The 26,059-nt window shown below is 39.7% G+C and overlaps 5 protein-coding genes and 1 non-coding gene across 7 annotated transcripts; 5 read left to right on the top strand and 1 right to left on the bottom strand.

Moving 5' to 3' along the window:
- The first annotated feature begins 34 nt into the window (after nucleotides 1-34).
- On the top strand, nucleotides 35-8,519 carry LOC104776779 (uncharacterized). Of its 2 annotated transcripts, none has more exons than XM_087497221.1 (17): nucleotides 35-548; nucleotides 1,114-1,193; nucleotides 1,922-1,972; nucleotides 2,303-2,791; nucleotides 2,891-3,148; nucleotides 3,677-3,742; nucleotides 4,154-4,333; nucleotides 4,494-4,545; nucleotides 4,632-4,916; nucleotides 5,000-5,110; nucleotides 5,290-5,487; nucleotides 5,580-5,855; nucleotides 5,979-6,596; nucleotides 6,790-7,250; nucleotides 7,343-7,403; nucleotides 7,515-7,583; nucleotides 7,705-8,519. In XM_087497221.1, the coding sequence occupies exons 1-17, from the start codon at nucleotides 324-326 to the stop codon at nucleotides 7,777-7,779; spliced, it is 3,555 nt and encodes a 1,184-aa protein (XP_087353347.1). In that variant the 5' UTR covers nucleotides 35-323; the 3' UTR covers nucleotides 7,780-8,519. The 2 variants fall into 2 exon arrangements, with proteins under 2 accessions (XP_087353347.1, XP_087353372.1); XM_087497246.1 differs by having other exon boundaries at nucleotides 209-548; nucleotides 1,678-1,972.
- A 627-nt stretch (nucleotides 8,520-9,146) lies between these two features.
- On the top strand, nucleotides 9,147-9,219 carry TRNAR-CCG (transfer RNA arginine (anticodon CCG)). Its single transcript has one exon. It is a non-coding gene; the product is annotated as a tRNA-Arg (tRNA).
- A 165-nt stretch (nucleotides 9,220-9,384) lies between these two features.
- On the top strand, nucleotides 9,385-9,655 carry LOC104776773 (dolichyl-diphosphooligosaccharide--protein glycosyltransferase subunit 4A). The gene has a single exon (XM_010500894.2). The coding sequence runs from the start codon at nucleotides 9,385-9,387 to the stop codon at nucleotides 9,496-9,498; it is 114 nt and encodes a 37-aa protein (XP_010499196.1). The 3' UTR covers nucleotides 9,499-9,655.
- Nucleotides 9,656-11,101: 1,446 nt separating this feature from the next.
- LOC104776762 (heat shock 70 kDa protein 4) lies at nucleotides 11,102-13,715 on the top strand. The gene is made up of 2 exons (XM_010500882.2): nucleotides 11,102-11,617; nucleotides 11,845-13,715. Exons 1-2 carry the CDS (start codon nucleotides 11,404-11,406, stop codon nucleotides 13,581-13,583), a joined length of 1,953 nt encoding a protein of 650 aa, XP_010499184.2. The 5' UTR covers nucleotides 11,102-11,403; the 3' UTR covers nucleotides 13,584-13,715.
- Nucleotides 13,716-13,946: 231 nt separating this feature from the next.
- Nucleotides 13,947-16,390, bottom strand: LOC104776752 (uncharacterized). Its single transcript, XM_010500874.3, has 2 exons — nucleotides 16,013-16,390; nucleotides 13,947-15,784 (listed from the first exon to the last, which is right to left on the bottom strand). Exon 2 carries the CDS (start codon nucleotides 15,504-15,506, stop codon nucleotides 14,037-14,039), a length of 1,470 nt encoding a protein of 489 aa, XP_010499176.1. The 5' UTR covers nucleotides 15,507-15,784; nucleotides 16,013-16,390; the 3' UTR covers nucleotides 13,947-14,036.
- Nucleotides 16,391-17,348: 958 nt separating this feature from the next.
- LOC147949545 (uncharacterized) lies at nucleotides 17,349-18,802 on the top strand. Its single transcript, XM_087497177.1, has 2 exons — nucleotides 17,349-18,211; nucleotides 18,434-18,802. The coding sequence occupies exons 1-2, from the start codon at nucleotides 17,410-17,412 to the stop codon at nucleotides 18,556-18,558; spliced, it is 927 nt and encodes a 308-aa protein (XP_087353303.1). The 5' UTR covers nucleotides 17,349-17,409; the 3' UTR covers nucleotides 18,559-18,802.
- Nucleotides 18,803-26,059: the final 7,257 nt, after the last annotated feature.

The following is a 26,059-nucleotide window of genomic DNA, read 5'->3' as shown; positions in this document are numbered from 1 at the left end:
ACACCAATGCCAAAGCCATCATTAATACTTCCCCACATGTGAAAACGCAGATCACATCTGGATTTTCGGACCAATATAGCACTAAATAAAGGTATGCTGCTGAATATAGGAATTATTAAAATATGGGGGACCAGATTGCAAAAACCATGTCTCCGTCATTAGATTCCACCATGGATTCAAAACGGAGAAGCTTTGACAGCTCATCTCTGTGATGTGAAGCACACGACGTTAGCCAGCAACAGAACCAAATCGAAAAGAAAAGAAAAGAAAAAAGTCTTTACTCCTCGCAGCAAGAGTGGCGCAACTCCGGCGAGATTTGATTCATGTCTTCCACTTTTAGCCCCGGTCAAAGCCCCGGAAGCTCCCGGTTGCTGCAGCTGGGCGTTGCCGGCTCTGCCTCGCGCCTTAGATCTTCTTCCTCCAAGAAGCCGCCTGAGCCGCTGCGCCGAGCCGTGGCGGACTGTCTCTCATCCTCCCCTCCTCCGGCTAACTCTCACCATGGCGCGATCCCTTCCATGGCTCCGTCTGAAGCTCTCAGGAATCTCCGGGTGTGTACCACCCTACCTTCGTTTTGCTTGCTTTATTTTTCCTTTGCTGTGAAATGGGATTATCCCTCGTCTAGGTATTTTCCATTTTTGCGCTTAATTTTGGAGGTAATTCGATCCTCTTCTTTGATTGTGTAAAGAGAGGAATTGAGTATCTAGGGCTTTTTTTTTTGTTATCCATTGATATAGGAGTTCTGTGCGGCGTAAAGAGATAGTAAGAAGATAGCAATGTCTACATTTGCGCTTCCTTTGAGTAGTGTTGGCGTCGTAATTGTTTTTTAGAGCTGGGATTGTTCAATCTTATTGTGGTATCAGTACTACTAGTTACCATGTTTTATTTTTGTGAAGACCTTGTGCTATATATCACACATTACTCCTCTTGTTCAGTAGCCATTGCATTTGAGGTCTAAGTGTAAATGGAAGATTTGGGTAGAGAGATATGCAATGGAGAAGCCTGTTTTCATGCTCTATTTTCTTGGCTTGATAGGACCTTGGTAGTTGATTGGAAATATTTGATCTGCGTCTTTAGGAAATTGCATGACCTCACACAATTACTTGGTGATTACAGGATTATCTATCAGCTTCTGCCACGACTGACCTGGCCTACAACATGCTGTTAGAGCACACTGTAGCAGAGAGAGATCGCAGGTAACTGATTCGTACTTCATATGTTTTCATCATCCTGTGAAACTTTTACTCTTTTGAATCATAGTTTGGATAGGCGACATGTATGTTCGGTATTTTGGTAATACTCGCTAGTCTGATATTGAAACTATATTATAAGGATCGAGCTTAAGAATTCAGTGAAATAAATGTCTTCAAATCTGGAAGCCTGAACTCATAGAAAATTTTGAGTGAAAGGAAATGAGCTCATTATTTTGCTCCCTCATGATGCGGAAACTGGGGCTTTAATTGCGGAATGGGAGATTTTGACCAAATATTGGATGTCATAAAGGCAGATGTATTTCTCTGTGGGTATAGTCATTGTAGCTTGATCCCAAAGGAAAATGAAGTATGATGATAGCTTTCTAGAATTCTATATGGACAGAAAATGTAGTTTTGTAAGTCTCTTGTTGGTTTAACTATGAAGATTACTTAAAGACGCTTGTAGAATAAATGGCTATCTGAACAGATGTCTTAGAAGTGTGTGGGAAGGACTCTTACAAGTAAGCGAGCCAAGTCGGAAAAGTCCCTGCATAGATATATTATCAGCCCAGGTTGACTATTAAAGTACTTGAGGAGTTATGTCTACCTGGACCTATTGTTGAATGGAATCTGATTTAGCTAGGATCCAGATTGCTATAATCTAGATATTTCTCAAGTAGCATGGTATTTAACTATTTGTTGTTGCTAATTTCCATATCAAATTTCTGCAGCCCAGCTGTGGTTACGAGGTGTGTAGCACTACTGAAACGGTATCTCTTAAGGTAATTTTTTCTAGTCCAAAGATGAAACTTGGTTATTTTCATTTGTTTCTTTGAACGAGCATCTCTTCACTTGTCAATGTCCCTAAGCTCGCCCTTCTCAATATAAGAATACTTTGCGCTATGTTTATGGAGAACACTATGTTTGGTGAATTATTTGGTAGATCAGTTGTATATGAAAGGGGTCATAATAAATGTTTTAACCTAGAGAATAAGTGTGCAAATTTTTGCTATATTATGTGGTCTGTCTGTAATATGTATGCAGGGTATTCCAATGTTTTCCATGGATTGTATTTTACATAATAATGATCCCTAGGTTTTACAACACTACAGATATAAGCCTGGTGAAGAGACACTAATGCAGGTCGATAAATTTTGTGTGAACCTAATTTCTGAGTGCGATGCTAGCTTGAAGCAAAAATCCTTGCCTGTATTATCAGCACCAGCGGGTGCTTCTCCTTTACCAGTGTCCAGTTTTGCTTCTGCAGCTCTGGTGAAGTCATTGCATTATGTGCGTTCCCTTGTGGCTTTACATATCCCAAGGCGATCCTTTCAACCAGCAGCATTTGCAGGAGCTACTCTTGCGTCAAGACAGTTACTGCCATCTCTATCCTCTTTGTTGAGCAAATCATTCAACTCCCAATTAAGTCCTGCAAATGCCGCAGAATCTCCACAGAAAAAAGATGCTGCAAATCTGTCAGTTTCAAACTTGTCAAATATACAAGAAATTAATGCTATGGAAGACACTGAATACATATCATCAGACTTGCTGAATTGGCGTTGGGTTGGGGAGCTCCAGTTATCATCAGCTTCTTCTGAAAGGTACATTGTACATGATTTCGATTCTTACAAATGTTCAAACACATCTTTGATTCTTTAATAGCACTTGACTATCGGTGATCATTTTCTCTGTATGGTTAGCGAACGCCCTGTTAATCTTCAAGACATGAACAATTGTAATCTTCTGGAAGTTGGTGCTGCCGGCTTACTTGTAGGAGATATGGAAGCTAAAATGAAAGGCCAACACTGGAAATATTTTGGTACCACAGAGATGCCTTACTTAGAACAACTGCTGCAGCCAGCTTCTGTTACGATGATAACAAACTCAGCCTCAGCTCGCTCTCACTTAAGAGCAATAACAGCTTCCAAACGCACTAGAGCTGGCCCTCAGCAGATATGGTATGTATTCTACCGTGGTTTTCTGAAGTAATTTGCAGAGTGTTGGCTTAGGATTATACTTGCCTGGTATCCCTTGCGAGCTTTATCATGGCTCTTCTAGCCGCCAAGAACTGGAATCCTAGATTTCGAATAAGTGTTATAATTCTTTCCTCTAGATCAGATGCTATCCGTTAATTGTGATAACGCAGTAGAAGCAAAATTGTGGATTTCATTTTTTTTAAGAGAGCATTTATAAAATGGCACTGGGTGAGTTGATGAATATAACATCTTCTTCTTTTATGTTTTGAAAACTAGCATTCTATTGAGAACGAAAACTCCATTATGATCCCTTCTGTCTTGTTAGAGACTTTCACCATTTGAAGAATGTAATTTCTGGATTGTTTCACATAATGCTGCTATTTAGAATAGATACAGGGACTGCATTTAATGATTGTACCTAAGGAAAGTGGTGTTTTGGGAAGATTATGATATTCAAGTATAATGAAAGTTAATGCGAGTTCTTAGATTGATGATTTGCATGATATGCAGGGATGATTCCACTGTAAACACATTTCGTCCACGCGCCAGACCGCTTTTTCAGTATCGTCATTACAGGTATTTTGGCTGTGTATATCCTAATAGCTTTAATGTTAATACGTTTTTGCTTAGTAGCACGTAACGATTGCCTTTTGAACATTTACCATAATGCCTGCTAGCTTCTCTAAGGATCACATCTGGTAAGCGTATTGACAAATAGCTGCAATTGAATAAACTCTCTATTCATACAAAAAAACAAAAAGAAGAAACTCTCTACGATCCATATATCTTATTTCACTGTAACTTATGAGTGGTTTCAGAGTGACTCTTTTACTATTTTGTATGTGGATGTTTAATCACCTTATTTGTGTAAATAACTGTATCTTTTGCGAATGAAAGGGGATTCTATGCACTGGATCATCTTTATGCAAAATTTTAGCTTTCACCTTTATCACACAAATCAATCTCGTTCCCTGCATGATTTTTCAGTGAACAACAACCACTGCGCCTAAATACAGCCGAGGTAGGTGAGGTGATCGCCGCTGTTTGTTCTGAGGCATCATCCACCCCTTCAAATCAAATGACTGTATCACCCCAATTAACTAGCAAGACTGGAAAGCCGTCGATGGATGTGGCTGTGAGCGTCCTAATTAAGCTTGTTATCGACATGTAAGCTCTTTTATTAAAAAAAATGTTATCTTATGTAGCATGTTAATTTGCTGCCAACCGAACGCTGTTGTCTCAATAAGACTTATAACCATCCTTTCCTTCCTTTAATTACCGTTGATTAGCTTATCGTACAACCATTTTTCGAAACTTGTTTTTGTAGGTATGTATTGGACGCTAGAATTGCTGCTCCTCTTACTCTGTCCATGCTTGAGGTTGTGACTTTTGACACTCAGATATATTATTGTGATATTTAAACAGCTTACTAATTTATCTAGCCATGGATGCAAATTTATTTCAGGAAATGCTATGCTCTACAAAAGCAGCTTGTAGGATTCGTGTATTTGATTTAATTCTTAATTTAGGTGTTCATGCACAATTATTAGAGCCAATAGTAAGTGATAGCGCGACAACCATTGAAGAAGAATACGCCCAAGAAACATATATCGACAATGAAAATAGGCTACTGCTGCAAGGGACAAGAACGAAAGACTTGCCGAAGATGTCAAGCACTTCGTCAGCTATTGAGAACTTTGAGTCTTGGATATTGAAAATCTTATTTGAAATACTTCTTCTCCTAGTTCAGGTGTCTTACCCTCTTCTTGTTTTTTTGCTTGACGTCTAAACTAGACTTGTTTGGGATCTATACCTTCAAAATTGTTTTCGTAGGTTGAGGAAAAAGAAGAATGCGTTTGGGCTTCTGCTCTCAGCTGCTTACTCTATTTTATCTGTGATAGAGGCAGAATACGGAGACACCAGCTAAATGGTCTGGACATAAGGGTATGTTAGTCTTATGAGGCTGAATATTATCATCGCCCTCTGCTATGTGGATTATTCCTTCTTTCATTCCCTTCCTACTCTCATTTGGATCCGTCCTTTTTCCTCCTGCATGCTACTATTGAATTGGTTTTCTTGCTAACTTGTACTTGCTAATGAGCCAGCTACTTTCCATTAATCAGGTTATCAAAGCTCTTCTGGGAACTAGCAAAAGGAATTCTTGGTCAGAGGTTGTTCATTCCAAGCTTATTTGTATCATGACGAATATGTTTTATCGATCTCCAGAACCAGAGGGATCTACCTTAGCAATTTCAAGTGCCTCGAATTTTCTTATAGACCAGGTCGATCTGATTGGTGGTGTGGAGTACATTTTCTTGGAGGTACTGCAAAAATGTATTAAAGGATTTCCTTTGAGACACTTTGAGACCTAATAATTTTTTAGTGTATTAAAGGATTCATTTTATTGGTACAGTACTCTTTGGCAACCACTAGGGAAGAAAGAAGAAATCTCTACTCGGTTTTATTTGACTATGTCCTGCATCAAATAAATGAGGCATGTTCAGCTGCTGGTCTTTCTGAGTACACTGACGATGAGATTCAACCTTTGGCTGTTCGGCTTGCTCTAGCTGATGCTCCTGAAGCTTTTTACATTTCTGTTAAGCTCGGTGTTGAAGGCATAGGGGAAATCCTGCGAAGATCGATTGCTGCAGCATTGTCTGGGTTCAACAACAGCGAACGACTAAACCAGGTAGGTTTGTTCTTGTAGAACATGTTGCAAAATGGTCTTCTGAGGATCTGGCAAAGACTCTTATATTGAATTGTTTGCCAGTCAAAGCTCTTTTCTAAATCTTTAATTTTTTTATTCTTGCAGCTTTTGGCAAATATAACAGAAAAGTTCGACACGATAATAGGTTCATTTACTCACTTGGACAAAGAGTTCCTGCATCTCAAACAGATAACCAAATCTTCCAAGTTCATGGAAAGCATTCAAGATTTAAGAAATGATTTAAGTATGTCAGTGAATCTAGCTTGGGCTACTCTGCACTCTCTTCTTCATTCAGAAAGGACTACATACCGTCAAAATGGATATATCTGGTTGGGGGATCTTCTGATTGCGGAAATTAGTGAAGAGAGCAGTGGAAGTATATGGCTGAGCATAAAAGATCTGCAACAAAAGATTGCCCATTGTGGTACCTCAGACTCTCTGGTTACTTCTGATGTACCTGTTTCCATTCATCTTCTATGTGGACTCTTAAAGTCAAGGAACAGTGTTATCAGATGGGGTTTCTTATTCATTCTGGAGAGGCTTCTTATGCGTTCCAAGTTCTTACTAGATGAGAATGAGACTCAACGATCAACTGGTGGAGTTGCTACTCAGGATCATAAAGACAAACGTCTAGAGAAAGCAAATGCTGTTATAGACATAATGAGCAGTGCTTTGTCTTTGATGGCACAAATAAATGAAACTGACCGCATTAATATCTTAAAGGTACATCTTCTTAGAGTCCTTTTGTTTGTTAAATTTCCTACCAAAACCCACTCGAAAAATTGCTGCTATTTGTAGTAAATGCTGCTCTATATTTCGAATAACTGGCAAAGATGGTAACTCTGTGTATTTCTCTTATTGGAATTTTCACCTCATTAATTTCACTTTGTGTCTTCTCTTTGTTATTTCCAAGCAGATGTGTGACATTCTTTTCTCGCAATTGTGCTTGAAAGTTTTGTCTACTGACGATGATGCAGTCCCCAGTTCTGCTGATAGAAACAGTAAATTTGAAACTTCTCATCGTAACAGCTATAAAGAAAGTATAGATGAAGCTGACACCAGGCCTCGGTACAACAATGTCTCTGTTTCAACGTGCGAGACGGCTTCAATGGCAGCGATGCTTCTTCGTGGACAGGCAATCGTTCCTATGCAACTGGTTGCGCGTGTGCCAGCAGCTTTGTTTTATTGGCCGTTGATTCAACTAGCAGGTGCGGCAACTGACAACATTGCACTTGGCGTCGCCGTTGGAAGCAAAGGAAGAGGAAATATTCCAGGGGCAACCTCTGATATTCGAGCCACCCTGCTATTACTTCTGATTGGTAAATGCACCGCTGATACAATTGCTTTTCAAGAAGTTGGCGGAGAGGAGTTCTTTAGGTAATTGATTGACTATTCCATACTTCCAAACCCAAATAATTTATCTGGGAACATGTTTCATAGCATTTACAAACTTGTGTCTTTCTATGCAGGGAACTCCTGGATGATACTGACTCAAGGGTGGCATATTACTCTTCGGCATTTCTTCTGAAGGCAAGAGGATTTCTCACATTCACCATTTTGATTTTGGAAAGACATACCTTGTAAGAAAGATACGTTTCCAAATATATTTTTGGCTCACCGGTTAAAATTTGGATTTTTCAGAGGATGATGACGGAGGAACCAGAGAAGTACCAAAACATGCTTCAGAAGCTTGTCTTTAAGGCTCAACAGGTGACTCTCTCGTAATAAGTCAATATATAGAGTCGTAGAGCCTCAAATATTAATTTGAACTTGTCCTTTGTATTGTGCATTTATGATAAGAAGCCGCACTGAACTATTCCTGTTTGTGCAGAGCAATAATGAGAAACTGCTGGAGAATCCATACCTGCAGATGTGTGGTATACTTCAGCTATCAAACGAGCTCTGAACTTGCGGCCCGGATTAGTCTTCAGTTTCTTACATATGGCTTCTGTAAGTTCCTCGGTTTTGGATAATCTAAGTGAGTTACTTTTCCACCACCCTAACTATCCACTTCCTGCGGTGAAAGAAGAGAAATTATTGAAAGTAAAGAACAATCTGTAGATACTGGACTCGTCGGTCAAAGTAGCAGGGGAATCTGGAAGTGAATTCAGATATGGTTCCATGTGTGACAGAGTTTTGTGAGTTTATCTGGCATCACTTAGGTTATCTAGCACTGTCTGGTATCTAATCTTTCCCAAAGTGTTGGTTGAGATCTGAAGGTTCTGAAGAAAGGTGTTGATAGTAAAAGAGTTGGCTGAACAGGTCAAGAGGAATGTGATATAATTCATCCGCTTTCTCCTTTTTCTGTGGGAATGGCGCGATTTTAAGGAACTTACAGACACTGAGCGTCTGATCATTTTTTGGGCTAACAAACTGAAGCTTTTTTTTTTCTTCTCTTATGCTCTGTGTGTAAAAACAAAACATGAACAGAGGCTGGAGCTTCAGAAATTTTAATTTTCTTGGAGCTCTGCTTTTGTACAGTCAGGAACAAAACTAATTAGGGGTTGTGTTGTGTAGAGAATTAGAGATAGAGGCTTTTGCCTTTTTGGGTGTCGAATGTTTTGCATTTAAAATGGTTATGTGAAAAGTTGTGAGCCTAACCGGTGCCTTTGTAATCTAAAAATAGAATATCTAATTTCTTGTCCATTTTGGCTGCCGCTATTTGATCTGAGAAGACGAGAAGGGCCGTTGAAGTTACACTTGTTAGTCAAAACTTAGAAGTTAAAAGTAAAACTCTGAAAAACCAAAGAGTTACGTAGGGGGACGGACGATAAAAAATCAAGAGTAATAACATATACCAATTTGATCCACGTATAAACGACGTCGTTAGAAAGTAATTAAGTACAGTATTGGGCCAAAGCAAGCTTGTAAATAAAAAAACCCTCAGACATCGATCGAGAAACCCAGAGAGATCCAAATTACTTTGCTTCTGTTGTGTAAATCGCATTTGTGTCTCTGGAGATCTCGTCCGACCTTTCCCACCGATTCCGTCCTGATAAAACGGTAAGTCTCGCTCAATTTTTAAATTTCTACGCATATCTCTTCTTCGTTAGATCTGATCCAACAATTGTGTGTGTTTCGAGAGTTTTGATCTGGTCAGTCTCTGTCTTAGTTGTGTTGTGTGTTTAGAGTTTGTTTCTGTGGCGGCCATCTGTGTGATATGTTTCATTTGAATCCCGTCTCTGTCGACGTGAGAAGGTGCCAAAATCTCTTGTCGGATTGTGTCACGTTTTAGGTTTTAGATGGTTGAATTCTCAGCTTCTTCTCCAATGTGATCCCATAGCGGAGTGGATATCGCGTTAGACTCCGAATCTAAAGGTCGTGGGTTCGATTCCCACTGGGATCATCCTCTTTTTGTTTTTTTTTTTTTTTTTTTTTTGAAAATTGAGTTTTAGTTATAACTCTAGTTGGAGATTGGGATAAGAGCTATATATATCCTTGTGTTTGTTTGTTGATGGGATAAGAATCGGTTGATAAAGTATTGTTGTTTCATTTGGTGTTGGGGTGGCAGATGATCGATGATCAAGACTTGGGGTTTATTGTCAATTTTCTTGGCATCTTCATCTTCGCATTGGTAATAGCTTATCACTACGTTGCTGCTGATCCCAAGTTTGAAGCGACCTGAGTGATGGAAACTTTAGAATGGATTGATGATGTAAGGCTTTTTATTAGTTTATAGTATTATTATTACCTGCTTCAAACTGAAAAGAGATAATAACAGTCTTGTTGAGGAGATGAATATGTTGTTACAATGTTCCTAATCCATTTCCCATTTTTCATTATCCTCTTTGCGGGAGATTCAATTCTTCTTATCTGCATTTCACCTTTATCCCTTTCGCATGTTTGATGAACTTGCTAAACAGCAAACTCCGAGTGAGAGGCTCTTTGTACATTGAAAGGCGTTGATTTTACAGTAAATAATGCTTTTAGGTTGTCTCAACTTCACTAGCAGAACCGACCAAATTGAGCTTTTGAATTAAAAAAAATTACTAGTAATCTGTCTCGTTCCACTTACCATAAATATGTCCCATGGATGATCATACACTTTATTGAATTTAATGCTATGCAGTAAATTGCTACGACCATTCTTTTTCCAAGTTTAGTAATTTTTACTAATAAGATTACCGCGTCATACTTACCTGATTACAAATAAAATCTGCACAGTAAAGACAGTGAAATTATATTTTATAAAATTAGGTAGAAAATAACTTTCTTTTTCTTGGGTCAAATATAGAAAATAACTTAAGTTTATTTTTTATCCTTAAATATCCAATTAACGTGAAATTAGTTACGTCAGCATACAAAAAACTTCTCTCTCTTAATTCTCTCGGATCATTGAGAGAGACAATGAGAGAGACAAAGCTTTATATCTTTTGTTTGTTCGATTAACATCGGAGATCTTTCGACTGTATGTCGGTTAGTTTTTTTGTTTTAGGTTTTCCGGCTTTGTCCGGATCTAGTTCCGACGTTTTGTTGATTTAGTTTGTTTAAAGCCTTTTGCTTATTCTTCAATTCAGTGCTTTCATATCGAGGAAGTGTTGAAATCTGAAAGTTTTTAGACTGATCTTTGTTGTGCTGTGCTTGAATCTTCGTCCAATTGATGGTAATATCCTCACTCATCCATATATGATTTATATTGAGTGAAGGTTCTCTTTGGCAGTGTTGATTCAAGTTGTTGCGGTTGAGAGAAGTGGAGTATGAAGATTTGGAGTCCTTGTCGTGTTAGATAGTTCTCTGAAGAATACTTCAGTTTCGATTGATCGAGATTAAATTCCAGTAAACAAAATTTAAATTCAGTCAATAACTTCCGAAAACTTTTAGCAAAAAGTGATCAGTACAAATTGAACGTAGCTACAATAGAAAATCTGTGCAAAAGCTTGAAGAATCGGCCTGCAGTGAGTGAGTCGCTGGCAATGTCGTGTGTGGAATACAGATCTGCTCAGAAGTTGCCATGTTACTACATATATATTTTTTACCTTTCAATACTTATCTTCATATGTATTGCAATTTATGGCTTGTTAGACCTAAATTTGTACTTTTGTATTTGTCGGTGTTGGGCTTTTTAATATAAAAGGTTAGACAAAAAAAAAATATCCAATTAACGTGACTCGAGCGAATTACTAATTAACTTTTTTAGAAATATGTAAAAAAGCAAAAAATGTTATATTGGGTCACCTGACTTTTCTTTTTTCCTTTCTTAAAACGAGAGTTACTACTTTTTTTGAGTTAATGGACATATTTGAAAGACCACTCTCGAAGGAGCGAGAAGCTATAGACAAAAAAAAAAAAAAAAAAAAAACAATAAAAACTAAAAAACGCAAAAAATAAGATCCGACGGCTGAGATTTACACTCGTGAACATTCTCGAAACCTCTTTTACCGACCCATCCTCCATTCATATATAAACACCTCGTCCTTGCCCTCTTCTCCTTCCTCACACCATAATCGAACGAACGAAACAAAACACTCACAATTTCTCAAAAAAGCTCTCACACACAAATTTACTTTCTATTTTTGTTTGATCTCTAATAATGGCGGGTAAAGGTGAAGGTCCAGCTATCGGTATCGATCTCGGTACCACTTACTCCTGCGTCGGTGTTTGGCAACACGACCGCGTCGAAATCATCGCCAACGATCAAGGAAACCGTACCACTCCTTCCTACGTTGCTTTCACTGACTCCGAGCGTCTCATCGGTGATGCCGCTAAGAATCAGGTCGCCATGAACCCTACCAACACCGTCTTCGGTAAGATTCTTCGATTCCTCTGCTTTATTTTCTCAACTTGTTGCCGCATGTGATTGATCTTCATATTATTTATCAAGTTTGTGTAGATAGATCGGTACATAGTGATTTTGATTTAGCTTGCTCGTTAGGTCTAATCTAAATATAGAAGGTTTTGGAACTCATGACCATGGAATCTATGGAGTTAGGATGTTTTATTGACTTGTTTGTGCTTTTTTTTTTTTTTGCAGATGCTAAACGTCTTATTGGGAGAAGATACAGTGATCCGTCGGTTCAATCGGATTTGAAGCACTGGCCATTCACGGTTAAATCCGGTCCAGCTGAGAAGCCTATGATCACTGTCAACTACAAGGGAGAGGAGAAACAGTTCTCTGCCGAGGAGATCTCCTCTATGGTTCTCATTAAGATGCGGGAGATTGCTGAAGCTTTCCTTGGCTCTCCTGTTAAGAACGCTGTTGTTACCGTACCTGCTTATTTCAACGACTCTCAGCGTCAGGCGACTAAAGACGCTGGTGTTATCTCTGGTCTCAACGTGATGCGTATCATCAACGAGCCAACCGCTGCTGCGATTGCTTACGGTCTTGATAAAAAGGCGTCGAGTGTTGGAGAGAAGAATGTTTTGATCTTTGATTTGGGAGGTGGTACTTTTGATGTTTCTTTGCTTACGATTGAGGAAGGTATCTTTGAAGTCAAGGCCACGGCTGGTGACACGCATCTCGGTGGTGAGGACTTTGACAACAGGATGGTTAACCATTTTGTTCAGGAGTTTAAGAGGAAGAACAAGAAGGATATCACTGGTAACCCAAGGGCTTTGAGGAGGCTTAGGACAGCTTGCGAGCGGGCCAAGAGAACTCTTTCTTCTACTGCTCAGACGACTATTGAAATCGACTCGCTCTACGAGGGTATTGACTTCTACACAACCATCACTCGTGCTAGATTCGAGGAGCTCAACATGGATTTGTTCAGGAAGTGTATGGAGCCAGTGGAGAAGTGTTTGAGAGATGCTAAGATGGACAAGAGCAGTGTCCATGATGTTGTCCTTGTTGGTGGCTCTACAAGAATCCCTAAAGTGCAGCAGCTTTTGCAAGACTTTTTCAATGGGAAAGAGCTCTGTAAAAGCATTAACCCGGATGAGGCTGTTGCTTATGGAGCTGCTGTTCAAGCTGCGATCTTGAGCGGGGAAGGGAATGAGAAGGTCCAAGACTTGTTACTTCTTGATGTCACTCCTCTGTCCTTGGGTTTGGAAACCGCCGGTGGGGTTATGACTGTCCTGATTCCGAGGAACACAACTATTCCGACGAAGAAAGAGCAGGTATTCTCTACGTATTCAGACAACCAGCCCGGTGTTCTGATCCAGGTCTACGAAGGGGAGAGAGCAAGGACAAAGGACAACAACCTTTTGGGAAAGTTCGAGCTCAGCGGTATACCACCTGCTCCACGAGGTGTTCCCCAAATTACAGTCTGCTTCGACATCGACGCTAATGGTATCCTGAATGTGTCGGCTGAGGACAAGACGACTGGTCAAAAGAACAAGATCACAATCACAAACGACAAGGGAAGGTTGTCTAAAGAAGAGATCGAGAAGATGGTACAAGAAGCAGAGAAGTACAAGGCTGAGGATGAAGAACACAAGAAGAAGGTTGATGCGAAGAACGCTCTCGAGAACTATGCATACAACATGAGGAACACGATCAAGGACGAGAAGATCACATCTAAGCTTGATGCAGCTGATAAGAAGAAGATTGAAGATGCGATCGACCAAGCTATTGAGTGGTTGGATGGTAATCAGCTGGCGGAGACAGATGAGTTCGAGGATAAGATGAAGGAGCTCGAGTCTCTTTGCAACCCAATCATTGCTAGGATGTACCAAGGCGCTGGGCCTGATATGGGTGGTGCTGGGGGAATGGACGAAGACGCTCCGGCTGGTGGTAGCGGCGGTGCTGGCCCCAAGATTGAAGAAGTTGATTAAGCTTTTTAAAGCTTTTCGTGTTTGTACTCTGTTCACTTTTAATTTTCTAGTTGGTGTTACCTAGTTAATCTTTCTGTGTACTCTGAACCTGCCTGCTCTGATCAATTTGATGTTTTAAGATTTTTGCTTTTAGTTTTGAAAATTTACCGATAGATCTAAAAGACAATTGGGAAATTGATCTTCAAGAGAACTCATATAAATAGATTGTTTGAATCTCTTATCAAGTTTTTGATACTTTAATATATTATTTAACTGTGAGTTGTGGAATTTGAGAATTTCTTAAATTCTTATAAGTCGTCAAAGGTATTGGTGGACAAAATTTTTTAAGTGATGAATGAATAAGAACCGAAAGGGTTAAAAGAAAGTAATAAATGGGGTAAATATGATTAAATATGAATAATCCAATGATACATGAACCAATAAAATCCTTTTAGGAAGTTATGCACTACAATCTCACTCTAGCACGAACGGACGGAGACAGACGCGAACCTCATGCTCCTCGGGTCCCATTCGGTGTTTTGGCACTAAAACCTCTAGCGTTGTTCCGGTTTCATCCCGGTAAGCTTCAAGCTTGGCGTCATCTGGAATCCTGTTCGGCAGGGAGACTTCGCGGACAAACTCCCCTGGTGGGCAATGCTCTGGTGTCGGATCTGTTAGCTTAAATGTTCTATCATGTCTCTTGATGAATGGCTCACATGCTGTACTTACGCATGATATCTTCACTATTCCATGTGTTGGTGTATTCCTCCATGTCACCTTCACCCTTCCCGAATCAACAAATGGCAGGCTCATAACTATTAAGAACCCCTTATCGTCTTCATATATCGTTTTCGCAGCTGTGACTGGACCGTACACATTCTTCATCACCCCACTGAAATCATTCGACCAAGGCAGCTCCGTTGCATGGATTTTCATGTCCAGGGATTTCTCACTTGAGCTCGAGTCATCGCAGTTTCCTAGAGCAAGACAATCCCTTTTGCGCTTATTGCTAGATCCGGGTCGAACTTCCACTGTATCAACTACATGGTCCGGGGAATGTGTTGACAGGTTCAGGCAGGTACCGTTCAGTTTTTTCAGGTGGGTGTGCCCGTTAGCTTTAGCCAGAGGAAGAGGACGCTCAGCCTCAAATTCAGTGGTTGGGAGATTCCTCCATGAACCATAATCACTAGCTTCAGCTGGAATAGCAAAGTTGACATCCCGGCCTGTGAGTTCTGTCCACTTCTTCTTTTCATCTTCGTTGAGTACAGAAAGATTGGGTGAATGAACAACTTCGATTCCATGGAGGCACTGTGGGTTAGAGAGACCACGGTAATGTTTCCTCTGCATCCTATGAGAGCGAACAAAACCTTTGTCCACACTAAAAGGGAAAGGACGCTCACCCTCACGTGAGTGTCCGTTCATGTAACTGCGCAGCTGCATCTTGCCAAGTGCATTTTCAGGCTTTTCCTTAAACACCCACATGTACATATTCTCCATATCATGCTGAACCAAGAAAGAGTCGAGCTGCAAATCAGATTTATCATAACCAGACAAGCCATTGCTGTCCCTGGTCAACTTATTTTTGGACTTGTCATCCAAAACAGGTTTGAAGTAGAAACTGAAGAAAAGCCAAGCACCCCAGGCACTATCAACACGCTTGTTATACTTCTTGGCAACCTTAGGCACATGAACAACAGCCTCAGGCTCATACAGCTGAGGGCCAAGTCCAACTTCTAAGATATCACAGTGTTCATTCCAAAGAAGCAGAGATGGGCTTGCTTCAGATGAGAGTGGAAGATTGATATCAGGAGGTCCAGTAAGTATGAGGGAACGGTTAGTCTCCCTCTCTGATTCTTCATGAGTAAAAGCACCAGAATCCATTGAAAGAAGTGTCGACGGGTGATAGTTCTCCATAGACAGGGTTGTGATGAGAGTCTCACCCATATCTCTCTCTTTTAACTAACTTAATTAAAATTTCCACAGATCCGGTGGTGGTGGAGGGACTCAAAAACCCTTAGGTAGCAAGAGAATTAGAACATCAATCGACAAAGCCATAGATGCAAGTTAAGGATATTTTCATCTTTACAGGATCTCTCACTGATTACACCACCTCTTAAAGTTTTCACTATTAAAGCTCCAAAAACAACGGCCAGCTAAGAAGAGAGAGTCACTCACAACAACAACAACAAACACATGGAGAGCTACCTATATAACCCCACCACCTGAAAATATCAATCGAGAGAGAGCAAAGAAGCACAGAAATTAACAGAGGGAAATAGGGATCTGGAACAAAGTTCATCAACAATCAAATCCACAAATCTGTAATTTTTTCAGAGATTCGAAAAGATCAAACAGTGATTTCTTCCTCGTTTAATTGCAAACAAAAAAAAAAAAAAAACAGATAACAAATTCAAATACGATCATCGAAGAATATGAAGGAGAAATCTAACCCGATGGATCAAGCTTGGAGACGAGACAATTGCGTTATCGGCGGCCAAAGGATTAGAGTCGCTTCTCTTCTATCAAAAAAAAAAATGATCCCAACTTTTTTTTTTTTTTTGTGTGTGAGAGAAACGAGAAAAAGAGAGAGAGAGAGAAGTTATGGCGATTCGATCTAGGGTTTGATATGCTTTGGTTCAGTGCTGTTGAGAGGCGGAAGATTGGTCTTTCGTGTGCTCTGGTTACGTTTGGATCTCGGAGATGGATCGGAAATCTGTCTTCGATTTGGTCTGGGTTCACTCGGGACTTACGGGATCTCTTTCTCTATGGTGGGGATCGAGTTGGATCGAATCTTATCGGGCTGATTGAGGATTCGATACGGTACGGGTGGATTGAGGATTTGTATCGGGTTGGTTTTATTGAGGTTGATTCGATTCGGGTTGATTGCGAGTGCGATAGGATTTGCTTCCGGATTGCATGGCGATTGATTTTGCTTGTTATACATTGTCGAGATTTTCATATCATGTTGATTGAGGCTCCACCTGAATATACTATCGGGAGGATTCATTGGTATGTTAATTATGGTATGAGATCAATTCTCTTTCCTTGGTTTGTCAGATGGGTATCTCGTTACGATCTTGTATTGGTGATTCTGGAATGTTTTGTGATGTTCTCTGAGATATCAATTTCGGACAGATTTTGTCTATCCCTTGACAATGGGTGTTTTGTTCAAGTGGTATTTATCCGCGAGCTCAGTTTGATAGGGTGGTTTTATAACTGCTGGATCATTCTTTCTTCAGTGGGCGATTTGTCTGATTTTCTGAGAGAATTGTGTCTTGCGGTGTCGTGTTTTTCAGACCTCAAGGAGTTTTGGTTGTGTCGTTGGTGGTCTATCATGTCTCAGTTAGCACTCAACAAAGGCAAAGCTCCGTTGGTCCGTACGGAGACAGTGAGGATCGCTAATTCGGTTTTGGCTCAGAGAATACAACAATTCTCACTGACTCTTATTGGGCGTTTGATGAATCCAAGTGTTCAGCAAATGGAGTCTTTGGTGGCTAATCTACCGAAGATTTGGAAGCTGGAGGACAAGGTGGTAGGAGCAGACTTGGGTCAGGGCTTATTTCAGTTTAATTTTGAGGCTGAAGAGGAACTGCAGGCGGTGCTGATGAACGGTCCATACCATTTTGATGGGTGGATGCTCGCGTTGGTGAAATGGGAGCCTATCATATCATCTACTTATCCCTCCGCAATCAACTTTTGGGTTAAGGTAACGGGTATTCCCATGCATCTTTGGGAAGAAGCGACTTTGAGAGCAATAGGTAAGAAGGTGGGTATTCTCAAGGAGATTGATGAGGAGACTGGAAGTTTCTGTGTGACTGTTAATGGCTTTAATCCTCTCCTTTTCAAGATGGTTGTTCCCTTTGAGTTTGGAGATGAGGTTATTGTCTCCCTTGAGTATGAGAAGCTGACAGGTTTTTGTGAGCATTGTTCTCGTCTAACTCATGATGTGCGTGAGTGCCCAGAATTGAAGAAGGGAGCGGGGGAGCAGGTCGCGGAACAGCAAGTGGATAAACGGTTTGTTCTGAAACATCATCTTCAGGGTAAGCAAGGGGGATTCAAAAGTGAAGGTGGTTGGGAGAAACCAAGGAAGCATGTTAAGAGGGCTTTGGATTTCCAGGGTCACGAGGGTATGCACGGAGATGGGGGTGCTTATGGTTCCCGATATCAAGAAAGGTTCCAAGGTTCAACGTGGGGACAGAAAAAACAGTTTACAGCTGTGGAGTCTAGTGGCTCTGGTGGACAGAGAGGTTCGCAGATGCTAAGTGGTGAGTTAGAGGGACAGGTTCCTTCCTTCAATCTGAATCGAAAGGGTATGGGACCTGTGTGGCCAAAACCGTTGTATAAGGTCAAACAGGGGAGCGCGGTGAAACAGAATGCTGTTGCAAAGAGATCCCAAGAGGAAGAGGATGCGGTTGGGAGAGGTTCCACTTCTCAGGCTGTTACGGTTGCTCCGGAAGAGACTCTCACCGGATTGGTCAAGGAGGGAGAGGAGACTGGCTTTATGGAGGAGAATGATGACTTGTTGGAGGAGGGAGAATATCCCGAAGGTGATGATGCGGTTATACCTGATACTGAGTTGGGTAAGGAGGACGACACTCTCACCGAGCAGGGTACGGATTCACAGTCGGATATGACTGGTGATTCACAAGGTAAACCTCCTGTTTTAGTCTTGCCGGATTCGGTTTTGGGTCGTGTTAATAACGCTTTGGCTGATGTTAAGCTAGTGGATCCGGTAATACATAGGGTGAGACTTAATAGGCCTAATGTTAGAAAGGGTGTTAGTGGTTCAGGAATAGTTGCTAAAAATGTTGTTAGGACTTTGGCTTCTCCGGGGAAACGGTTATTGGCTAAGGCGTTATCTAAACCTGCAGGTGCAGGAAAAAAACAGAAGAGTCAGGGGAGGCAAGATATTCCCTTGAGAGGTAAACCAGCGGATGGTAGTCGTCAAGTCAAGAAAGGGACGGTGGCTCTCCCGAAACCACCGGCGCACACGTGAAGATCCTGAGTTGGAACTGTCAGGGCATTGGGGTTGATCTGACAGAGAAGTATTTGGGTGATTTATGGAAGCAACATCGACCAGACATTTTATTTTTATCAGAAACTAAGAAATGTTTTTCTTATTTGCAAAAGTTTCAGAATAAGTTTGGTTTTAATAATTTGTATACTGTTGAACCCTGCGGGACAAGTGGTGGTTTAGCATTATTTTACAAAGATGAAATAAAACTCTCAGTTCTTTATGATTGTGATCGCATTATAGATGTACAAGCTTTCTTTGGCCAACAATTAGTTTATATGTCTTTTATTTATGGGGATCCGGTCCCCCAAAATCGAGTAAAAGTATGGGATAAATTATCGGATATCGGGTCTTTCCGTGTTGATCCGTGGTTTATGATTGGTGATTTCAATGAATTGAGTGGTAATCATGAGAAAAGGGGAGGTGCTTTGCGTCCAGCCTCTTCTTTTGTGCCTTTTAATTCCATGATCCGACATTGTGGGATGTTAGAGTTTCCTTGTTATGGTGAGCATTTATCATGGAGGGGTAATCGGTGCAATAACCAGGTTGTTCGGTGCCGGTTAGATCGTGCTTTGGGTAATGAGGACTGGCAAGGTTTTTTCCCGAATTCCAAGGTAGACTATTTGGATATGATTGGTTCTGATCATTGTCCAATTTTGGCAACTTGTCTGAAGACACATATAAAACGGAATCGGCAATTCCGTTTTGACAAATGCTGGTTGGGGAAGGATGGATTATCCGGGGCAGTTGAGTCAGGTTGGAATCGTACTATAAATTTCCGGCCTACGGGCTTTGTGGATAAAATAAAGAATTGCAGGAATTCGATTTCTTGGTGGAGAAAGAATAATATTTTTTCTGGCCCAAGACTCATTTCGTCCTTAAAGGCGGCGTTACAGGAGGCGAAAATGGATGATTCAATTTCTCAGGAGGAAATTCGAGGTATAGAGAGGAAATTAAAAGAAGCATATCGGGATGAGGAGTTATATTGGCAACAAAAGAGTAGGAAGTTCTGGTTAAGGGTTGGGGATAAGAATACAAAATTTTTCCAAGCTTCTACTAAACAGCGTCGGGTAAGAAATAGGATCATTGGTCTTTTTGATACAGATAATGTATGGAATGAATCGGCTTCAGGTATGGAGAATATTGCTACAAAATATTTTGAGGACCTTTTTAGGAATTCAGATGCTCAAGGTGTGTCAGAGATGTTACAGGAGGTTACCCCTTTAATATCGGATACTATGAATAGAGATCTAATTCGGGATATTTCTGAAGCCGAAGTTCGGAAAGCTCTGTTTGCTATGCACCCGGAGAAGACACCAGGACCTGATGGTATGACGGCCTTGTTTTTTCAACGATTCTGGTCTTCCTTAAAAGGGGATTTAGTGGCTCTAGTCAGAGAGTTTTTCCGTTCAGGACGTTTTGACCCGTGTTTAAATGAGACGAATATTTGTCTTATTCCTAAAGTTGATCGTCCGCAGCGGATGGCGGAGTTTAGGCCGATAAGTCTTTGTAATGTGAGCTATAAAATTATTTCTAAGATCCTGTGTTTTCGGCTTAAGCGGTTTCTCCCATCTTTGGTTTCCGAAACTCAGTCGGCTTTTGTTTCGGGTCGTTTAATAACGGATAATATATTGGTTGCGCAGGAGATGTTTCATGGGTTAAATACTAATAATAGGTGCAAGTCGGAATTTCTGGCTTTCAAAACGGATATGAGTAAGGCTTATGACCGTGTAGAATGGGCTTTTTTAGAGGCAGTCATGGTTAAGTTAGGGTTTGATCGGAATTGGATCTCTTGGATCATGTGGTGTGTATCTTCGGTGTCGTATCAAGTTCTTCTTAATGGTCAACCCCGGGGTTTTATTAAACCACAGCGGGGTCTTCGTCAGGGGGACCCGTTGTCACCGTACTTGTTTATACTCTGTACAGAGGTTCTGATAGCGAATATCAAAAAGGCAGAACGGGAGAAAAAGGTAACGGGTATCACAATCGCCCGGGATAGTCCTACCATTTCGCATTTGTTGTTTGCTGATGACAGTCTTTTCTTCTGTAAAGCAGAGGCGACAGAATGTCAGACGGTCATGGAAATTATCAGGAATTACGGCAAAGCCTCAGGACAAGAGGTTAATTTAGAGAAATCATCTATAATGTTTGGCAAGAAGGTTCCTACTGAGATAAGGGATCAGTTGAAGTCAGTTATTGGTATTACCAAAGAGGGAGGTATGGGATCTTATTTGGGCATTCCTGAAAGCCTCCAGGGTTCAAAAAATAAGGTTTTTGGATATGTCAAGGATCGATTGGATGATCGTGTCAATGGTTGGAATGCAAAGCTTTTATCAAAAGGTGGTAAGGAGATTATGATTAAATCGGTGGCTTTGGCACTTCCCACGCATGTGATGTCCTGCTACAAATTGCCGCAAGAGTTGACATCTAAATTAACGAGTGCTATTTCCACTTTTTGGTGGAAATCCAACGATAAGGCTCATGGTTTACATTGGGTGGCTTGGGATAAACTATGTAAGGATAAGTGTGATGGGGGTCTAGGTTTCAGAGCCTTGGAACAATTTAATGATGCTATGTTAGCAAAACAGTATTGGCGTTTAATTCAACACCCGACGTCATTAATGGCGAGGGTTTTGAAAGGCCGATATTTTAGCAATAAACACCCGCTTATGGCCAAAAAACCTTCTAATCCCTCCTTTGCCTGGAGGAGTATTTTTTCAACGAAAGATTTAGTGGAATATGGAGCGCGATGGGCGGTAGGTTCGGGTAGTTCTATTTCGGTTTGGAGAGATCCATGGATTCCGGATATTAGACCACGTCCTGCCAATGGTCGGGGACGACTCTGGTTACCGAGCTTGATGGTGAACCACTTAATTAATCCTGTCACGAAGGATTGGCACTTGCCTACTCTAGAAGAGTTTCTGGATCCGGGGGATATACCGATTATTCGGCGTATGTCGGTCAGTAAGGTCCAGCAACGGGATCGGTTAGTATGGCATTTTACCAAGTCAGGGAAGTATACGGTTAAATCAGGTTATAGATTAGCCAGAGAACTGATGACGGAAGTCGAATACGGACCAACATGTATGGCCCTCAGGGCCCAGGTGTGGAAGCTGGATGTTCCCCCAAAGGTCCAACATTTTTTCTGGCAGATTGCGTCGGGCACCCTCCCAGTGCTCGAACGACTTGCGTATAGGGGTATCCGGTGTGATACACTCTGCAAACGGTGTGGGGCTGCACCAGAAACTATCAATCATGCTCTCTTTGAGTGCCCTCGCTCGCTCGATGTTTGGGAGTTGTCCCTAGTTTCGTTAGTCCCCGATGGCTTTCCATTTGCTTCAATTTATGCAAATTTAGACTTTATTTTTTGGCGGGCAGCCTCTCAGTCGGGGGATTCGGATGTAGCTAATCGTCTTCCTTGGATACTTTGGACATTATGGAAAGATAGGAATAAAAAAGTTTTTCAGGGGTTACAGGCCGAGCCGACGGAAATTCTACACCAGGCGAATAATGATAAATTACTATGGGAAGAAGCAAAATCCTATTCGGATAGGTATTTGCATACTACGCCTCTGGTGGAGGATAGGGGAGCGTTTCCTCGATGTCAGATTGATGGTTCTTGGAAAGGGTCAGATGCTATGCAGGGTCTAGGATGGTGGTGTTGTAGTGATGATGATGCGACTCTCCTTTTGGGAGCACGGAGTCAGAGATGCGGTCCTACATCCTTACATGCAGAGCTACAAGCCTTGATTTGGGCTATGGAGTCACTCTTGGCGGCTGGAGTTGGATGTCAAAGCTTTGAGACAGACTGTGCAGAATTGGTGGCGATGGTGCAGACGCCTGACGATTGGCCATCTTTTTCGAACCTGTTAGAGGAGTTTCTTGTGCTCAGACCATGCTTTTCCTCGTTCTCCCTGATCAGGATCTCTAGAGAGCTCAATGTAAGGGCAGATTGTCTAGCCCGTTCTTCAAGATTGCTTTCCTCTGAAATTTCCTTTGTAAACTCTTTTCCTCCGGTTTGGGCAACCAATCTTGGAGTTATTTTTTAATTTGATTAATGTTTGGTTGAAAAAAAAAAAAGAGAGAGAGAGAGAGACTCGTAATTTTTAAGACAGGGGACGCCGTTTGTTTTGTTAACGTCGTTTAAGTTTAACGGAGCTACGAGGATTTGCCGTTTGCGTTTAGTCAACATATGCGGGTCCACTCATGGGCTTGCGGCTGCTCGTTGATTTTCCAAGTGGTTGGTTTGTTACTTTACTTGTTTAGTAACAAAGTTAATGACTACTTACTTACTTGGATATATATACTAAGTTAATGACCATTGACTCCAAAAATTTAATCCCACATAAGCAAATCCTTTGTATCAATCTACCCTTCTCGGCTCATCGAACTTTAATCTGGGAACAAATTTTTGTCTACGGGGGTGACCTGCGGTATGGGAATCCCCTCGTGTGGTTCCTTTTCGTTATATGCTTTATATCACAAATACGGAAACCAACTGTGTCATTTGGTTCCAACTTCCAAGCAGGAAGGGACTCGTAATACAAAATCCTTCATCCATATATATTACCAACATAAGCTTTTTCGTTTTTGTTATGATGTAAACAACAGTTATTTTTGGTTGAGCAGTAAACTTTACAACCAAAAAAAAAGAAGAAGAAAAAGTCACGTACAATGAAATATATATATATATATATACACACTTGTATAGTCACGCATCCTAAAATTCGTTAAAATATATAAATTAGTAAAGTAACTCAAAATTAACTTTATTAATTATCATCATAAAAGTAAGAAATACTGTTATAAATTTATTCTCCTTATTTTGGCACCACACGTTTTCAAGGTTCTATAGTGTATAAAAGCATACGGCATATCAAAATAGAGAATAAAGCATATGGGTTTTTTTTCTGTAAATCTTTAAGCTCCATACTATCTTAAATTTCCGTATATCTCTTTAGGTGCTAATATATTTTTGTCATTTATACAAAACTCAGAATATATATCAATATGCATGAAGTGCATATGCAGCATGTGTATAATTAAAACAAATTAAATGCATGTTTATATGTTTAGTGACACACGCCTAATTAATATCTTAAGAAGAGAAAAATTGAAACGAGGATACGAACTTTCTCCCTGTAACGGCTATATATAGAAATAGAACTATAAAACCGTAACCAACGATAGTTGACTCATAATCATGAATGCAAAGAAAAAAAAACTTTATTAGAGTCATTTAGAGAGAATGGTCGGAATAGCTTGTCCTCGGGGAATGTGTACCTTACTTCTACTTTCCAATAGAATTGTCCGACCCGACCCGACCCGACACGACCCGACACGACCCATTCATCAAATGTCATGAGGCCCATAACGAAAGTTACAACAACTTACAAGGGTCCAAGACCAGCCACATACAAGTATGTGTTGTAATAGACACGCTCAGAGAAGTCCACACTACAAAAAAACGTGTATGTTGTATCACTTAAATTGTATCACAAAACAAAATGATATAATATTAAATTATTTATTGACAAGTGAAGCAAATATATATTGACTTAGCATCAATTATTATAACTGATATTATAATTATCTATTTTGGCATCAATTAATTAAAATTGATTCAATTTTTATTATATTATGTCACTTTTCAATAATCGATATAAAATATAAATTCACATCATTTAGATAATTGATGTATTTATTCATTTTTTGTAAAATCATTTTTTTAAATGAAACATAATTTACATCAATAAAAACTGATGCTAAAATAAATTACATTGATAGCATTAATAAATTAAATATACTTTTTGAAAAAAATAACGTAATTTAGAAAATATATATACAAAAATTGAATCCTAATTATTATACACGAAAATTATAAATCTAATAAAACTAAAAACAATTTTTTTTGTTTGTATTGTTTTTTATCTTCAGATTATTACAAATCTTAATTAGCTAACCTAATAATTGGGTTTCTCATTCACAAACGTAGATTGTTTTAGATACTGATCTTTTTTAAATAAAATATTTATAACTTTTTTTTTGTCAACAAAGGGTATAAGATTGGCTCAAACAAGCCAATGCGAAAGAATATTGTTAACATAGATAGCTAAATGCGGAACTGTGCGAACGCGTCGTGCAAGATAAAATATTTATAACTGTCAACACTAATTTCATGAATTTTCCTTTTAAAAATATCAAAACGTATAAGATTTTTTTTTTCTGATTTTGTTTCTTTTCTCACCCACGATCTTTTTTATTTGCCCACAACCATCTAATGCTACTATATTATCTCCAAAAATATTGCTTGTATCAGATCTCTCTCAATTCTTTCAGCCTTTGTAAACATATATTCTTTCTAGCCTCTTCTTTATTTTATTGTTTTTGAGTTTCCCTTTTCATAACTACTGCTAATTGTTCAGTATTTTGTCATCTTTGTTCATTACTCAAGCAGCAAATCCATCATGAACATTGTTAATGTTACAAAACAACCCAAACAGTTTTGCAGCTCATAGGCGAGAAAGAAAATTGGGAATTGTCGATTTGTTCTCACTGTTTGTGAAGACAAAAATAAGGTAATCTAAAATTTTCTGTTGAATACACATACAATTATTATTTTAATTGAGTTAAAGTATTCTACAATTTAGATTTTTTTGTTTTCACTGTAATCAATGTTTTAAAATACGCTAGGCGCTAGCCGGGCGGTGGACCACCGTTTAGCGTATAGCCGTATACGCAGCTGTATATACGGAATATATACGGTAAATATATTTTATTAAAAATATATATAGATATGAATATATTACATATAAATAATTAAATATATATAATAAAAACAAAATAAATATCAAAATCTTTACAAAAATACTCATAAAATTGTCAAACCAATAGTATCAACCTTTATATACAAGAATCCATTGGAACTTGAATAATTTCTGAAAATAATTACAAAAGACAAATATGCGGTGAGATTCCAAAAAAGAGTTTTACGATATCAAAACTCTGTTTTACGATTTCAAAACAGAGTTTGGCGATATCAAAACTCTGTTTTACGATATCAAAACTTAAACTCAAACATAGTTTTAGGATATTAAGAATTATAGTTCTTTAACCAACAAAACAACAACGATAGATGATAAAGCCTAAAAAGAAAAATCATATAATCAAAACAAGAGAAGAAGAGTAAAAAAACCTAAAGACTCTCTGTATACAGAATGAAGTTTGAGAAACAACCTAAGTGTCACGGCAGTAGAAAACGATAATGAAGCTTAGCGTTTTATTAATTTATATATCTATAGCTTGATTGAAGGTAAAAAAAAAAAACTTACCGTATATACGCTAACCGTATAGTCGTCCATATATACGCTGTATAAGCAACCGTATTCAACCAACCCGTATTTGTTAAACGCTTAGCCTAAAAACGGTACAGTGAGTCACTGTATACCGTATTGTCACCGTATATACGGCCGCCTAGGCCGTA

Source organism: Camelina sativa, chromosome 1, assembly GCF_030686135.1.
Source record: "Camelina sativa cultivar CO46 ecotype springtype chromosome 1, ASM3068613v1".
Taxonomy (NCBI): Eukaryota; Viridiplantae; Streptophyta; class Magnoliopsida; order Brassicales; family Brassicaceae; genus Camelina; species Camelina sativa.
Note: the sequence above shows the minus strand (reverse complement) of the source record. Positions and strands in the feature narration are given on the sequence as shown.

Excerpts from the sequence above, each read along its gene's own strand:
- LOC104776752 (XM_010500874.3), bottom strand. The coding sequence starts at position 15,506 with ATGGGTGAGACTCTCATCACAACCCTGTCTATGGAGAACTATCACCCG.
- LOC104776779 (XM_087497221.1), top strand. The coding sequence starts at position 324 with ATGTCTTCCACTTTTAGCCCCGGTCAAAGCCCCGGAAGCTCCCGGTTG. Across the intron at positions 4,334-4,493 it reads ATTAAGCTTGTTATCGACAT|GTATGTATTGGACGCTAGAA; the intron begins GTAAGCTCTTTT and ends TTGTTTTTGTAG. Across the intron at positions 7,404-7,514 it reads CTTCGGCATTTCTTCTGAAG|AGGATGATGACGGAGGAACC; the intron begins GCAAGAGGATTT and ends TGGATTTTTCAG.
- LOC104776773 (XM_010500894.2), top strand. The coding sequence starts at position 9,385 with ATGATCGATGATCAAGACTTGGGGTTTATTGTCAATTTTCTTGGCATC.
- LOC147949545 (XM_087497177.1), top strand. The coding sequence starts at position 17,410 with ATGGTTGTTCCCTTTGAGTTTGGAGATGAGGTTATTGTCTCCCTTGAG. Across the intron at positions 18,212-18,433 it reads TATGACTGGTGATTCACAAG|GTGCAGGAAAAAAACAGAAG; the intron begins GTAAACCTCCTG and ends CTAAACCTGCAG.
- LOC104776762 (XM_010500882.2), top strand. The coding sequence starts at position 11,404 with ATGGCGGGTAAAGGTGAAGGTCCAGCTATCGGTATCGATCTCGGTACC. Across the intron at positions 11,618-11,844 it reads CCCTACCAACACCGTCTTCG|ATGCTAAACGTCTTATTGGG; the intron begins GTAAGATTCTTC and ends TTTTTTTTGCAG.